General features: G+C 37.2%; 1 protein-coding gene across 1 annotated transcript in view; it reads left to right on the top strand.

Annotated features, from left to right (window-relative positions):
• MACROD2 (mono-ADP ribosylhydrolase 2) overlaps nucleotides 1–16,418 on the top strand; it is a 2,162,759-nt gene that overhangs the window by 1,592,459 nt on the left and 553,882 nt on the right. Inside the window, exon 8 of the mRNA XM_053671340.1 lies at nucleotides 1,623–1,696. Coding sequence (XP_053527315.1) covers nucleotides 1,623–1,696 — 74 coding nt within the window. The remainder of the gene's footprint in view (nucleotides 1–1,622; nucleotides 1,697–16,418) is intronic.

The raw sequence follows: 16,418 nt of genomic DNA, 5'->3' as shown, positions 1-16,418 counted from the left end.
AACAGAAATGGGAAGGAAACCAGGACTCAAATCAATGATTTGGACCAGAAGTAAGAAATAAACATTCAACAAGAACAGAATGAAGAAACAAGAATTCAAAAAAAAAGTGAGGAGAGGCTTAGGGACCCCCAGGACAACTTTAAATGTTTCAACATCTGAATCGTAGGGATGCCAGAAGGAGAAGAGGAAGAGCAAAAAATTGAGAACCTATTTGAATGGAGGATAACTCCCCCAATGTGGCAAAGAAAATAGACTTTCAGGAAGTCCAGGAAGCTCAAAGAGTGCCAAAGAAGTTGGACCCCAGGAAGCATACACCAAGACATATCATAATTAAGTTACCCAAGATTAAAGATAAGAGGACAATCTTAAAGGCAGCAAAGGAAAAGGAGACAGTTACCTACAAAGGAATTTCCATAAGACCATCAGTTGATTTCTCCAAAGAAACCTTACAGGAAGAAGTGCCTGGAAACAGGAATTAGAAGTCATGAAAGGCAAGGACCTACATCCAAGATTATTCTATCCACCCAAGGTATCATTTAGAATGGAAGGACAGATAAAGTGCTTCCCAGATAAGGCCAAGTTAAAGGAGTTCATCATCACCAAGCCCTTATTATGTGAAATGTTAAAGGAACTTATCTAAGAAAAAGAAGATGATCAAAAATATAAACAATAAAATGACAACAAACTCACAACTATCAATACCTGAACATAAAACAAGAACAAAAATGAGCTAAGCAAACAACTAGAAAAAGAACAGAATCACAGAAACGCAGATTACTTGGAGGGTTATCAGTGGGGAGGGAAAGAGGACAGTGGGGGAAAAGGTAAAGGGAATAAGAAGCATAAATGGGAACTATAAAATAGACAGGGGGAGGTTAAGAATAGTATAGAAAATGGAGAAGCCAGAGAACTTATATGTATGACTTATGGATATAAACTAAGGTGGGCAAATACTGATGGAAGGAGGGATGCAGGGCAGAGGGGAATGAAAGGGAGAAAAAAATGGGACATCTGTTATAACATAATCAATTAAATATATTTTTAAAAAAACCCGTAATTTGAGCACACTTTATAAGAGAATTATGTGAAATTATTTTGAAAACAATGAAGCAAATGCAAATATATGTTTAATTGATATTGTGGAATTGAAGAGAAAATTAAATTTTTAGTGCTTTCAGCTTTAGATTGGTGTAGGACTAGCCTTCTCAATGCCTTGTTGTAGGACCACAGGTTTCACATCTGTGTGTACTTTGCTAAAGCCTGCTTTCCACAGTACCAGTTGGTTGAATTGAATAGTTTTATTTTGTTTAAGAGTTTTTATTTATTTTTTTTTAGAGAGAGGGGAAGAGAAGGAGAAAGAGAAGGAGAGAAATATCAATGTGTGGCTTCTTCTCGTGCGCCCCCTACTGGGAACCTGGCCCATAACCCAGGAAGGTGTACTGACTGGTAGTCAAGCTCTCAACCCTTTGGTTTGCAGGCCCCCATTCAATTAATTGAGCCATACCAGCCAGAGTGTGAATACTGTTTAAACAAGAAAAAATCTAGTATCATACGATGATTGACTTCTGTATTGCCTTTATCTTTTCTTTTTTTAAATTTGTTATATTCTGCTCTTCATTTAGGTTTCCCGAATGAGCCTGCTGCAGTGATTGCCCTCGGGACCACTAAGGAATGGCTATCCAAGAATCACCACGAGGTAGGGAAAACAACACAATCGCGGAACATTTAAGTTGGTGTAATTTCAGCCTTAATTTGAAAAAAGCAGATAAATCTATTTTATAAACACCAAGTAGACCTAGTTATTGAGCCAAAACTAGCTGACTTTGCATGCTTCATGCAGGTTACATGAGTGATTGTTTTCTTGAAATTAATTTACTGAAGGGATTATAGTAATTGTTTTTGGTGGTGAAGATGGGCAAAGTGATTGGATTCATTTTGCCATGATCTCATTTTTTACATGTTTAAGTCATATAGGTCTTGTATGTAAGAGAGAGAACAGGGTGGATTTCACTAAGATGAAGAATGAGGGATTGTCCTGTGCTATTTTCCTTAAAGAGTTAAATTGTCTTTATTGACGGGAGATTCCTGGTGTACAATTAAAATTTGGGTATCCTGAGTTTTTTTTATTTATAACTAATCACATCCAAAAAGTGACTTCTGACTGGGAAATTGGTTTGGGCTTGGATAATTAATTGGTAGCTAAATAGACACATAGGATTTTTTTATAAAACTAAATGCTTCCATCAGAATATTTATCATGTATTCTAATTTGGTTATTTAATAAATCCTTGGAATATGTTTAGTGATGAACAGTAAAATTAGATAAACAAAGCAACACAATAAGTAGTGACACTATGGAAATTTAGATGTCAGAGTTTGGGCAATTAACATATTATAATAGTAAATAGGTTTCATACAATGCACAATCTTGTAAATTTTATTCTGATTTTGACTTTCTCAGATACTCATATGAGTACTATAAAGAATTTTCTTCCATATATGATGGACCTTGAATTTAGCCTTCTTCTTGTGTAGGAGATGGATTATTTGGAAGTGTTTGTGTTTGGAATTAGACTATAGAACTTTTATAATGAGAGATAGCTCTTAGTGCCTTTGTGTGTGGAAAGATAGAACAGTGTAATTTCTTCTAATTACCGTAATTTCAATATTTCCTAAACATATATAGACATTGCTAATCTCAAATAAAAGTGAAGAACAAATGGCAAAACATGTATTCTGCTGCTTGCTCTTTGTTTTCCTCTCAGTTTGAAAGACAGACATATGAGGTCTGTCCAAAAAAAGGCCAACCATTGTTGATGGCAGCCAAGAAAAGTGGACTGGAATGTGCATGGGTGAAAAATGATGACTTCACTGTTCTAGTGAGTGGGGGCAGTCGACACTTTTGAGTGAGCATGTGTACTATGTGGCTGTGGTATTCAAAATAATGAGCAAGTAGAGCATTGAATCTGCACCAAATTTTGTGTTAACTAGAACATTCTTCCATGAAATCTATTCAGATGATTCAGTAGGCCACAGCTATGGGCAACTGGTGATTGGAAGCTTCATCACCACAATGCATCTGCTCATGCATCACATCTGGTACAGAGTTTTCCGGTGAAACATCAAATCACTCAGGTGACTCAGTACCCCTACAGCCAAGATTTGGTGCCCTGTGATTTCTGGCTTTTCCCAAAAGTAAAATTACTTTTGGAAAGAAAGAAATTTCAGACCATTGATTAGATTCAGGAAAATATGGCAGGGCAGCTGATGGCAATTGGAACTGGGTGAGGTCCCAAGGTGCCTACATTTAAGGGAACTGAGGTATCATTGTCCTATGTACAATGTATCTTGTATCTTCTTCAATAAATGTCTCTATTTTTCATATTATATGACTGGGTACTTTCTGAAAAGACCTTGTATGACTTCAATTTAGAGGATAATTTAATTATCTGAAAGAAATATATCAAAGAAATCTGATACAGCCAGTTTGCAAAACATGTCTTTGACGTATATTATTTTCATGACAATCTTATGAAACATACAGGGTAGGTATTGTTTTCTTATTCTCATCTATAGTAAAGAAGTTAAGTGATATACTCAAGCCTTCAGAGTCAGAGGCAGAGAGTCTGAGTCAGCCCTCCTGGCTCCCACATTCTTCCTTGGAATGCTCCATAGGCAAGGGAAAGAATTTTAATCCCTTTGAAAGCAGGTATCTTCAAAATATCTCTTGGTCATATGGTACAGGATCCTTACCTAGACCATCTGCTTTGCAAAAGTGTGGAGGGCTTCATGAATAAAAGCTGATAACTGATTTAGTGTATTGGTGCAAATCTTCTTTTTCCACTAAAATAATAGGCTGTTCTCCACCATCAGAAGTTCACATTGTCATCTTGGCATGTGTTGGAAGTACACATAGCCACACAAATCATCAAGTTGGTGATAATGAAGAGGAAACAACATGTTTGCATTTACAGCTCATTGATGAGTTCTACTGAAGGATTCCCTCTACTTAACTATTCAGTTTCTTTCCATAGAAATTTGTTAGCTTAGTGTTTTCTACTTAATGGTTTTTGCTCTAATTTCCTTACCATACTACTTTGACTTAGAGTCTGTTATTTTGCTTTCCTATTTTTTTTGTTTTTTTGCTTATTTCTTGGCTATATTGTAAAAAGAGAGCTAATTTGAGTTAAGAATCACTCAGTTAATTGTTATTGCAACATATCCCGGTCTCCTTTAAAAAGATTTTTGTTTCAATAACTTGAGCAAGCCAAGTTTTACTTAATAAATAGTTTAAAGGTGGTAAGATATGGATAATAGGTATACAAATTGATTAGCAATATTTTGACTTATATTGTTTCTGTTCTGTAATAAGACAAATAGATTATAGATTTATGCAAGAGTATTCTTCCTCAGTTGCCTCTTCACTGCAGTATTATTTTGAAATTCTGATGGTTAATTTGATATCTGTTAAATTCCACTAAGCACAAGAAACTGTCCTACATACCAAGTACAGAACACTAAAAACCCCACAATTTTCCTTATGATATGCATAGTTTGAGAAAAGTAAACATAAATTAAACATATGAAGAAATAAAATAGTTCAAAGACTACTTTACAACATAATACAGGCAATTGGATAGATAGTTATTTGGGGATGTGGTTTTATATAATGTAGAGTGTACTCTGAGGACGTAATCTTGGAACAAATATTTGTATGATGGGAAGGAGCAGGACAGGCCACACAGAGATCTTGCGGTAGAACATTTCACAAAGGGAGAACAGCAAAAGAAAAATCCTGAGAGAAGAATGAGCTTACCATTTGCAAGCAATGGTAAGAAGAGACAGTGTGGTTAAAGCAGAGAGATAAAAGAATGATTGGAGACAAATTTGGACAAGTAGGTAGGGGCCAGGTCATAGAGTGTTGGGGTTCATTGAGAAACTTTGAGTTTTATTCTAAGTCTAATTGAACGTTGTTGAGGGTGTCAGCAAGGGATGGCATAATTAAATTCACATTTAAAATAACAAAAAAGTATGGCTGCAGCTTGGAGAATGAATGGATCTGGGAGATGTCTGAGTAGAAAAGGAAAGACTGGTTAGGAGGCTCTTGTAATAAATACAGGCAAAAATGAGGGTACTTTGGAATACAGTGATGCTGGAAAAGGAGGTGACAGCACTGCATTTTGGAATATATTTTGGTAATGGAGGCAACACAATTTGGGGCTTGTTTTAAGGTAGGTTAGCCTATGCTGCAGTTATAAACAACCTCCAAATCTCAGTGCCATAAAGCAGCAAAGGTTTAATGTTTGGTCACACTACTTGTATATTTTGAGTCAGCAGAAGGTTCTGGTTTAGTCAGGAACTCAGGCTGATGGATATTCTTCCATGTGAAACATCATCTATCACATGACAGGAAAAGACAGGCAATCAAGTAACAGCTCTTCAATGTTCTACAAAGGAATGGTGCATCTAATGGTCCCTCACATTTAATTGTCCAAGAGCAAGGCACCAAGGAGACAGGGAAATGCTATTCTCCCACATGTTTGGAAAGAGGCAACTGGATATCAATGACAGTAGTAGTGTCCGGTAAGAAGTATATAAGGAAAATAAAAGAGTCAAAAATGGGCAATAGGTTTTTGGCCTGAGCACCTGGGTTAATTTTGGTGAATTTACTGAGAAACTTGCCATATAATTATGTTCATCTTTAAAAAAATAAAGAAAATAAGAATTATGTTGCAGACAGTTAAGTCTGAAATGATTTTAGATATAGAATGAAGATTTCAAATAGAATATTGGCTATTTGAGCTTGAAGGTCAACAAATACATCAGAACCAAAGACATGGTAAATTGATCAGATTATCATAACTAACTTGGGTTTGGGTCTTAGTTTGAGCTTAGTTGCAAGAAATGGACATATATTCAAAATAACATTAATAAAAAAGATACAATGCATAAATAAGCTATACAAAGAGTCTTAAAGTTCAAGGGCTGAAACTAGAGTAGGATCTCATGAGTGACTGGAATTACAAATGATACATCCAAGAAGAAGTACAGTAGTTCATTTTCATTCTTCTCTCAACTTCTCTTTCAATCTCTCTCATATATCTGTTCTTTTTAGTATTTTTTACATGTTATCTTTCCTATTCATTCAGCTGTTTAATATGACCCCATTATGACTGGGTCTACTTATTCATGGGTCTAGCAACCCATGAGCTTTGTGGGCAAAGTTGCATCTTCTGGGATTTTCAGCTGGTCGAGTCCTCTGAAATTTTTAAAAATATGGGGAACCCATGTAATGTAATTCTCCTATCAGTCACCATATTTTCCTCAGATAAGTAAATGATTCAAAGGGACACTTTTTTTTTATTTAGTTACTCCCGATCCCCCCCCTCTTCCCCCCCTCCCTCTCTTGTCTTACTTGTTTCAAAATCCCTCCCCCTTTTTCCCCTAGTCCCTTCCCTCTCCTCTGGTCGTGCCCTTGTTTTTTTAGGTCTGTTTTTTTCGTGCTTGTGTTTTTTCTTTAGCTTCCTGTCAGGTGGTTGGTATCCGCCCTTCAGCATAATCTTTAGTATCTGTTGTTGCAAAAGGTAGTAGCTCCTTTTTCTCTCTGCTGCATAAACTGGTGTTGACCACAGGTTTTTGTTTCTGATTTTTGACCATAAATAGTTGATAATGTCATGTGATTAGTGAGCTTTCCTATTTTGCCATTTACACACTTACTATTTGATTTCTAAACCCTCAGGAAAGGATATTTATTTTCTTCTTCAAAACAATAGTTGATTTAGTTCTATTTAAAATACTAATCATGCACAATTTGTATGGCTAGATATTGTTATATCCAGAGGCCTTGCTGGAGCACTTGGGCCAGAAAAATCATATTTCTGTCAACCACCATCCACTTGTTCTCTTTGCCCACTGTCTGAACTGTCAAGAGGCTGTTGTCACTACATGTTTAAGGGTACACAGGGACTTGAGAGAGCCCTGCTGAACAAATACTACAACTAGCCCTGACTGCAGTGGCTGTAACAATAGAGATAGAACAGCCCTTTAATGAAAAGAGAAAGGAGAAGCCTCAAGAGGGTATATCTGGGGCACAAAAAATGACTTACCAGAACTAGAAGCTATAATGACTTCCGATTGAAAAATTGAAAATACAAAAATGAATATTCACAACTGAGAGTTGAATTACTGCTCTGAGAAGACCAGAAAAATGAATTATCTTACAACACAGACTAGAAATACAAAGAAATGGAAATTATGGCTGAAGAGATAAGATATGTAGCAGAGAGACTCAGGGATCAAACATGAGGTGGAAAAGGTATGAAGGTTACCCACTGGCATTTTTGACTAAATTAAGAATTAAGAACTTCTGAGTTCAGAAAATCAAAAGGAAAGAATATCAGTTTGCTATAAAAAAATTGACAGCACGTGGCATGATAACCTTTCCATAAGTGCCCATTTTTTCTCAAGTAGAAATTTTATTACAGAGATGAGAGAGCAGAATAAGGGGCCTTCATGGAAATGAGCAATGGAAATGTGGCCCAGACTCCTAACTAGGAGTGGCTGCTCTGCATTATCATCTGCAGTTTTGTGCATTCCTCATTTTTCATGCAGTCTAAAAATATCATTTCTTGTGAAATAATGATCCCCCCTCCAAAGCTCTGAGTCAACCTTTCATATCTGAAAGTTAGCCTAAGAAATGTTTTTTACAGTGCTTTTTCTATTGTTCTATACACCAAGGGACTCATATGGCATCTAGCTATTGGTCTCTGGGGCAATGTATGTACTATTTGTAATGTTCTCCATAGGAAGTGGAAGAAGAAAGGGATGTCTATCACCTCTAAAAGCAATGGCTTGATATTGTGAGGCATTTCCCCACTATGGAAGTGATGATCAGTGATTTCAAATATCATAAAGAAGCAAGCTTCCTGCAGCACATAGCACTTGTGTTAAATCTTCTCAGAACACATCTTAGTGTAAGGTGTCACCAAATAAATATTCTGAGCTCAAAGATTGTTGGTTTCATAATTTTAAATGTGAAATCTCTAAAGTACTAATTGGGCCTCTGTTGCAGTGAGACAAAAACTTGACCTACTCTCCTCCCCCTGCTCCAATTATAAAGCAGCAGATAGATGGGCAAAAGCATAGCATTCTGGGAGGCTCTAAGTAAAGCTGTGCCTCTCTGTAGCCACCCAGAGGGGAGGCTATGTGCTTCACCTGAGACCAGGCCCCAGCATATCTCTGCAGACCTTATAATATGGCATGTCCCAGAAATCTTTCCAATTCAGTCACGTCATGGGAATTTCCTAATCTCCTCCCTCATGCCAACAGCCCCCTCTGGCGCAAGCAGACCTCCTTGTTCTGGGGTGGGAACAATTTAATGGAAGAACCTTTCATTCATGTTTGAAGTCCCTTAGTGGGAATCTGGTCTGATTTGGATATCATTGGCTAGAAGGAACCCCAGGTCTGCAGTTTTGAAACCAAAATCAGTTTTATTCTATGTAGGAGAAAGATGGAGATTTTCTCTCATTGTCTGCAGAATCTCGGCTTTTGTCTAATATATTTTTAACTGTGCTTTTAGCAAAGATTGTTGTTCAAAATGTTAACTGTCATCTCTTTGTCATTGAAATTGTCTACCTGTGATTCCTGGGGGAAACAGGACACCTGTGTTATTATGGTTTATCACTTTCAATAGTGTGCCTACAAGTATGGTAGGACAGCATGAGATGTTGTGTGTATGTTGTGTTGTATTGAGACAGATATCCAGTCCTGCAACTTATCACAAGCAAAAGTCTGAGACGTTACCTAATATGTTCTGAACATCAGAATCAACTGATGGTAGTCAGAGAATAAAATTAATTTGAACTCATCATTGTTGTCTTTTAGAAGTAAAGATAAAAATGTGTGCAATGTGGAAGCAGTAACACTGTCACTGTCCCCACCTTCCAACCTTCATATACACAATCCACAAAGTACTGAAAAAAGTGAACCAATTCCACTCCTCCAGAAAATAGAATTGGGAACCCACAGAAGGAATGCAAGTTCAGCTTTCTGAAAGGTTTATATGCTGTTCTTGTGCTAATTTGAAAAGATCAGGGAGAGCGAGAGTCACTTGTTTCTTCATTACAGATCACAGAGGAACCATCACACTTTAGCTTTTGGCTCCAAGAGTATTTTTTCTCCTTCTTGGCAAAGGCCTTTGAACATATGCAGTGTTAAAAATGTTTGTCAGGGTTTTTTTCCAGAATCACAATATGGATCACACACACACACACATACACACACACACACACCACAGTTTGGAGCCTGCCTTATGTCTCTGACATGAAACGCCTTTGGCTCTTTTTGGTTCTTAAAAGAAGGGCTTAAATGAAACGCAAAATGGTACTCAAATTTCGTATGGAAAAAATTATATCTTTCACACCAACTTTCAATTCTCGTGAATGATTTTTTACAGAAATGCAAAACAAATAATACCCCATTCCTCAGTTCCACGCAACCCAGGGTTGTGGTTAATATTCAGAGACCTGGGAAGAGAAAATGAAGTACTCATTGTTCTCTCTGGGGAATATCTTTTTTATGTCTTCAAATATCATTTGAGAATCCATGCCAGCCTTAGTTTTTGGTGCAATATAAGGTTAAAATATGTGTGATTAGAAAAATAAGTTCCATCTTAAAATACTCACGATATGTGCAGGACTGTGGTTATGGTAATAATATTCATCATTCTAATATGCTGCTATAAAAATGTATCCTTTGGCTAGCCCAAGCATGGTCTTCAGGTGGAAATCATAATGCTCATCAGCTGTGACATAATTGAAGAAAATTATTCCCAGACTTTACACATATGCCATACTTCTTTGGCTCTTCCAAAACCTGACAACTTGCGAACAATTCATGTTTTCTTTCTCCCTCTATCTATCTTCCTTCTTTCTTTCCTTCCTTCTTTCCTTCCTCCCTTCCCTTTTCCTCCCCCTTTTTCTCCCTTCCTCATTTTCTCTCTCTCTTTCACATACACACACACACACAAACACACACACACACACACACAAATACAAATACTTTTCCATTCTCAGGCTTTCTTTGTTGAGACTGTGACAGACTGCCACTGGTGTCCAGAAGTGAGTTTAATCTCTTTATCTTATGATTCCAAATTTCCATTGTTAGAGTGAAAGTCACACCCCAAGGAAGTCTCTGCCTTAACTTGGTGGGAATGTTCAAATTCTCATGTCACTGTAGACTGCCCCCCATTGGAGCTTGCCAAGTGGGAAAATCCATTCAATTCTCTATCATCACTGTGCTTTAGCATCTATTCACAACACTTATGTCCAGGTTCTTAGAGCCAGAAATTAGAGCCTCTTGCTGTTTCCTTCAAGTTTCATAACCTGTTCCTGCAATTGGAAGTACAATATATGTAAAGCATAAATTTGGGCATTTATCCAGTATGCCTATGGTGGGGAGGGTTTTAACCATACACTTTTAGGCATTAAGATAAGGCTGCCCAAGCATCCTTTCCTCTAGTCTTACTCGGTGTGGAGAGCTTTATAAAATCTAATAATATTTTTCTCCCAGCATGGGATGTCTGGATAATCAAGATTCTAGGGTGCTCTAATGACACCAACCTATAGTGCCGTGGAGTTTAGGGTGGCTTGTTGATTTCTGTGCTAATTGTAATCAATACATGACCTCCTCTGCCAGCTGTGCTTAACCTGACACAGTGTCCATTATGCCCCCATTACTTTTGGATAAATAGAATGAATAGAGAGAGAGAACATAAAAATGTACTCTGATTTGGCTAGGGACAAAATTGTGTATAAATACATTTGGGAAATTCATATATATATATATGGATTTGCCACTAGGTATGGGGAGTCTAGAAAGAGTTATAGGAGATGTAGAGTAGATATGTGAAATTTCTAAAGACAAAAAGGAAACCAATATTTTTCTGGCACCTGTTGTGCCCCATGGCATGTGTGTAGGACACATGCAATACATGCTTTTATAACATATGTGTTTATCATACCTTCACAAAACTTTCTTCAGGGTAGATACTTTATCTTTAATTTAAAGATGTGGTAGTTAAAGTCCAGGGATAGGGAAGTTTCTAAAGTCAACTAGTTGAGCATTTTTTATATTCTACTATATCCCTGTTTCTGTGTTCAGTGGCAATTAGTGCAAAATTGAACATCTTACCTAAACTTAGTCAATTAAAGTATATTTGTGTATAAATGGTAATGGGAAAAAAAGGTATAAAAATAAAATTTTAAAAAGTACATTTGTAGGCATGGGATCCAAAAATAAGCTGATTAGAGCCTTTCCCTGGGATATTTTTGAACCCTGGGAAAATTAGGGTTCAATTCAGTGGTGAAGCTGAGAAATGTGGGGGTCAGAAGCAGCTAGCAGCCATGTACCCTGCCATCTTAGGGTGGCTCTGCTGTAGGAGGATATTTTGCTAAAAATTTCACTCATTGTTTGGTAGTTAACAGTCATAAAGCCCATTCTGCTGTCTTGAGTGAAGAATCAAGCTTGAAACAAAATATGGTGCATTTTAGCAAAACAGAGTGACCTCCCATTTTAGTTTTAACAACTCAAGCTAATAATTTTCAACTGAAGAAAAGGGAGAGCTGAGAAGCATTTGGAGGGCTTCTCTCCTCACAAAAAAAATACATGTCTGAATGGTTCATTCTACCCATTTCAGAGAACCCTTGCTATGTTGAACTGTTCCTTCAAATATGTTGTGTTGGAAAAGATATTTACAGTCACTGTTCCTAATAGTAAAGTCAGTGATAGATGTTTTTAAAAATTGTTCTTTCAAAATTTACTTTCACTAAAGGGCAAATCAAAAGATTGTTTATTTGTTTGTTTGTTTACTGATGGCTATATCTTCCTCCTTCTTCACTATAACCTGCGAGTAAGAGACACATACGTTTTAATAGAAGCCAGTACTGGGTAGAAGAAGTCAAGAATAAGTAGCACAAGGCAGGAGTGTTTGAAAAAAGATGGATCCCTTTGCAAAGTATGACCTTTAATTCCATCCGACTATGGAACAAGTCTGCAGGATTGTGTCTATGAGGTGGTGTTATGACAGTAGCTTGAATTCTCTTACATACAACGTGAGTGGGGATTATGGCTCCTGGAAGCTAAGTGGGAAGAGGCATATTGCCCTTCAACACTGGCAATTATTATCTCAAAAAGGAAGTTTGGCATAAGGAGTAGGACTGAAACCAAAGTCAGAAAATTCAGGCTATAATCAGATTCTTCCACTTTCTTGTATAACCTTAGACAATTAACTTTGTCTCTTTGGGCTTCTCACCTGTAAAATGAAAAATGTAGACCATCTCTCTTCCAGCTCTGCAATTTATTGCCATTGGTGCTGTCTTTGGGAACAATACCACTGATGCAGACAAAGTCTTGTTTTTGCCCTGTCATCACAGCACCATCCAACCAATAGAAATATTTGTTCTCTCTGATTGTCCAGGCTCTTTGGGTGACATACCAAATATAAAGCAGCATTTGTGTATACTGTCTCAATGCCTTTAAGAAGTCCTCAATTTTTATATAAATCTTTAGAGTCAGTATTAACAACCGTAACTCATTTAGTGTAGGAAGAAAGGAGCCATGCCACTTTTTGTAAATGATCTGAATCATATGGTGCTTTCAAAATAGCCAAACTTTAAAGGTCCTGATGTAATTAAAGTGGCTAATTATCTGAATGATGTGATATTTTTATAAATAGAAACTAAAATTCTGAACACTCAATGGCTCTACATCTGACACAAGGATAAATATGACACTGAGAGGTCCTAGTGAAAAATAGTCTATAGCCATTTTCATGAGCTAGAAACATATGCTTTTCTCATTCTTAGGTGGGGAAAAAAACCAACCCGTTGCTTTGCCCTCCCCTTGAATTGACCAGGACTCATGTGCTGCTATTATTGAATGGAAAATCAGCAGTTCTGCCACTGCCATCTAGCTCAAATCAGGGAAAAAACAAGAAAGGTCATTTCTCATCCTGGTGGAATTAAATAAGGTGTTTTTCAGAGGAAATGTTCTCAGCTAGGTCTCCGTTTCATATGAAAGCTGTGACCATAGCTGTAACCATCTCGCTGTTTCTCTAACACATTTAGACATAGAAGTAGCCTCTATAAAAACCAGACCTCCTTTGATGATGACACTGCTACTCACTATGGTAAGATACATGGGTAGTTCTGGCAAAACTATCATTCCTCCAATATCTTAGCTCTTCAACAAAAGGCATAGTAAAAGAAACCCCACACAAGTATTGACATATGGATACACAAAACTGGATTTGGCTGATGAATTTGTGGGTAAAATCTGGTTTGGAGAAGTTGGATTATGAATCAGTGACACAAAAACTTTCTAATATGCTCCTCTCAATCAGATGAGTTCTCCTCATTTCTATTCATGGACACCTTAGATGTCTTATCATATGGGAACTTGAGGGTAGAGAAGTATCTTCATTCTTTAGTATCTTCATCCCACACCAAGAAATGTCAACACTTAGTGAAGAGATTATTCATTTGAATGATGCAGGAGTAGAAAGACATTGGAAGACATATAGTTTCTTGAACCCCTGTTGAATTCACATTTCTAAAAACTGGTCATAATGAAGTTTTCACATTTATAATCCCAAGTTTGAAGGCCTGGAGCTGGAAGTGAGAGCTTCAGGTATAATCTGAACTATTGATCTCAGACTTGGTTCTGCATCAAGGATTGCGATCACCAGCAGGTGACCTGCTGAGCACTAGGGAAGTGATGTGCAGTGGACAGGAGGTGCTACATGTACATATATCTATAGCTTCTGCTATGGGCAGCCTTTACAAAAGGACATAGATAAAAATAGAGAGATTTTTAAATAATATGCAATTTGTTTTTAGTTTTACAATAAACCTTTGTATGAAATAAGACATATGAATTTATTTTTTTCCAATTGATCCTAATTCTGAGGTATTTCTTAGCTTCTTTCTGCATTGGTGCGATGCTAGTGCATAGACTTTTGGTTTTTGTTGCTGCTTCTCTGACAGTGCTCCTCAATATTGGCCAAAACTTCATCTTGTTCAATTGAAACTTTAAAAAAAAACTCCAGCAATCTCTCCTAAAGCAGGAGGAAAATTGGGCTTTGTTGGACTTATTAAGAGATGTGTCAGTTTCCAATATAAGCCCTTTTAAAAGAAGTTTAAAGAATAATTTTGCCAGTATGAACTTTTCACTTTCTGTGCTGACCTTAGAAGCCTAAGAATAACTCAGCTACATTCATTTTGCTGCATGAACACTGGCTGTGTCTAACCAGCAGATCTCCCCTTGGACTGAGACATTTTTCCTGCCCTTCTATACACCAGAGAGTTGCCTTAATGTCCCAGTGTTGCTAAACTTGTCGGAGGGACACTGGCCTGGGAATAAGAAGACTCCAGGAAATGTTACAGCCATTCTGGGACTGTTCCTTATCATTAAAACATGGCGAAAATCACCTGGGAAATAGTGATATCTCAGATAACTGGGCTGTCCCCTAAATCTACTACATTGAAATATCTGGGAGGAACAGCAGCTTTTATTTTTGAGAATGATTAGATCATTTACTCTCAAGGATATTTTCCAGCTAGAACATGCCGAGGTACAAAGCTTGTATTTATTGTCTTTAATGTGAGAAGGGATCTCTTAAGTGAGAACTGTGAGAAAAGTGCCATTTTCAGCCATATAGAGCTGGCCTCCTAACAAACTATTAGGAGCCTCCTGTGGTATGGGATGGGTTGTCTACAAGGAACCAGAGCGTCCACTGCAGCCTTCCTACTGATGAGCACTTGTTTCTTCAGTCCAAAAATCCCTTTTGACATGGGTTGGGAGATAAATGAATTTGATGATGTCTAAATATAGGTTGTAGTTCAACTCATGTGACATATCCATGAGAATTACTAGTCAGCATCTTTGGCACCCTGCATATAGTAGGGGCCTTTCACTCTCCTTCAAAAAGCATTTTAATATATTTCCAATATCCTTTTTATAGTAATTATTGCCTCTGGACATGTGCTCAGATACCTCCATACATGAGATAAATTTAATAAATTAGTGAAATTTATCAATATATGCATTCAAATTATTATTTGAGTAAGTATTGTGGTAAGATTGTAAAAGAATGTCAACAGGTTTATCTCTTTGATCTTATGTAAATATATTGGTTCCTGAAAAACCTTTTGAAAATGAAGTGCTCAGTCACATGAAGCAAATTAGTTCTCCCTGGGCATGAGGGCACCATTTAGCATGACTGCAGGAGACAGGTTCTGATTGGTATCCTGCTGTCCTTCATGGGAGCCAGTTTTCACCCCTCTCCTGTGGACTGGCCTCTGGATATACGGATAAGTGTTACCCACAATGTCTTCCAAATCTTCTGCCATTAGGAAAATTAATTTTTTAAATAAACACAGCCACTTATTTATTTACTTACTTAAAAGTCTCACCTGAGGACATGCTTATTGATTTTAGAGAGGGGGGAAGGGAGGAAGAGAGGGAGAGAAACATCCATATGAGATAAAAATATTGATTGGTTGCCTCTTTCATGTGCCCCAACAGGTACATAATCTGCAACTCAGGCATGTGCCCTGACTGAGAATTGAACCCACAACATTCTGGCTGTTGGGAAGGCACTCTAACCAACTTAGGCACATTGGCCAGGGAAAAATTAATTTTTTCGGTGAATTAGAAATGAACCACTATACCAATGATAATTACTGAGACTACTAACCACCTTCATATCTTCTGCTGTTAGAATTTTACTCTGAAAACAATGAGAGTATGACTGGCTCTGTGTTTGACCATCCAAATTGAGCTACAGATGACCTGAGGATGCTTCAGTGAAGCACAGGGCAACTTAGGGATGTATTAAGTTGAGCAATCATCTCATATCTTTTTTTCACTGGGTTCGGTGGCATCTACAAAGTTCATTTCTCTAATTTTTTTTTTACAAATTTAAAGTCAAGAGAAATAGAATCCATATGTTCCTGATTCATTTGCACCAACTCATGAAAACTTTTTTTTCTTTATAAGTTATTGAATGTCTACAGAGGATTTTGACTGTTTTTTTTTATAAGTTCTTTTAAGCCTTTCTCTTCTAGAGGCAGGCAATGGCTATTTTCCAGCAGGGATTGAACCCTCCCCAAATAGTCACGTTCTGTTCAGGAAGAAAAGAAAAAATAAATTTCATTGCCCAATTTCTACGTACATTCGGCAAATGGTTTTCCTTAGAGGATGGGGATAAATGTATTCCCTGGAATGTATTAGTAAGTTTATTAAATATGTAATAAAGGAAAAGCATGAGGTAGTTGCAACAGGAATGGGTTTTTAATTGCTCCCTCCACCATTACCTTACCTGTGAAACTCTTTAGGGCAGTTGATTTGCCTAGCAATGT

This window comes from Artibeus jamaicensis, unplaced genomic scaffold, assembly GCF_021234435.1.
Source record: "Artibeus jamaicensis isolate MK-2021 breed Jamaican fruit bat unplaced genomic scaffold, CSHL_Jam_final contig_685, whole genome shotgun sequence".
Taxonomy (NCBI): domain Eukaryota; kingdom Metazoa; phylum Chordata; class Mammalia; order Chiroptera; family Phyllostomidae; genus Artibeus; species Artibeus jamaicensis.
This window is presented reverse-complemented; position numbering and strand designations above follow the sequence as displayed.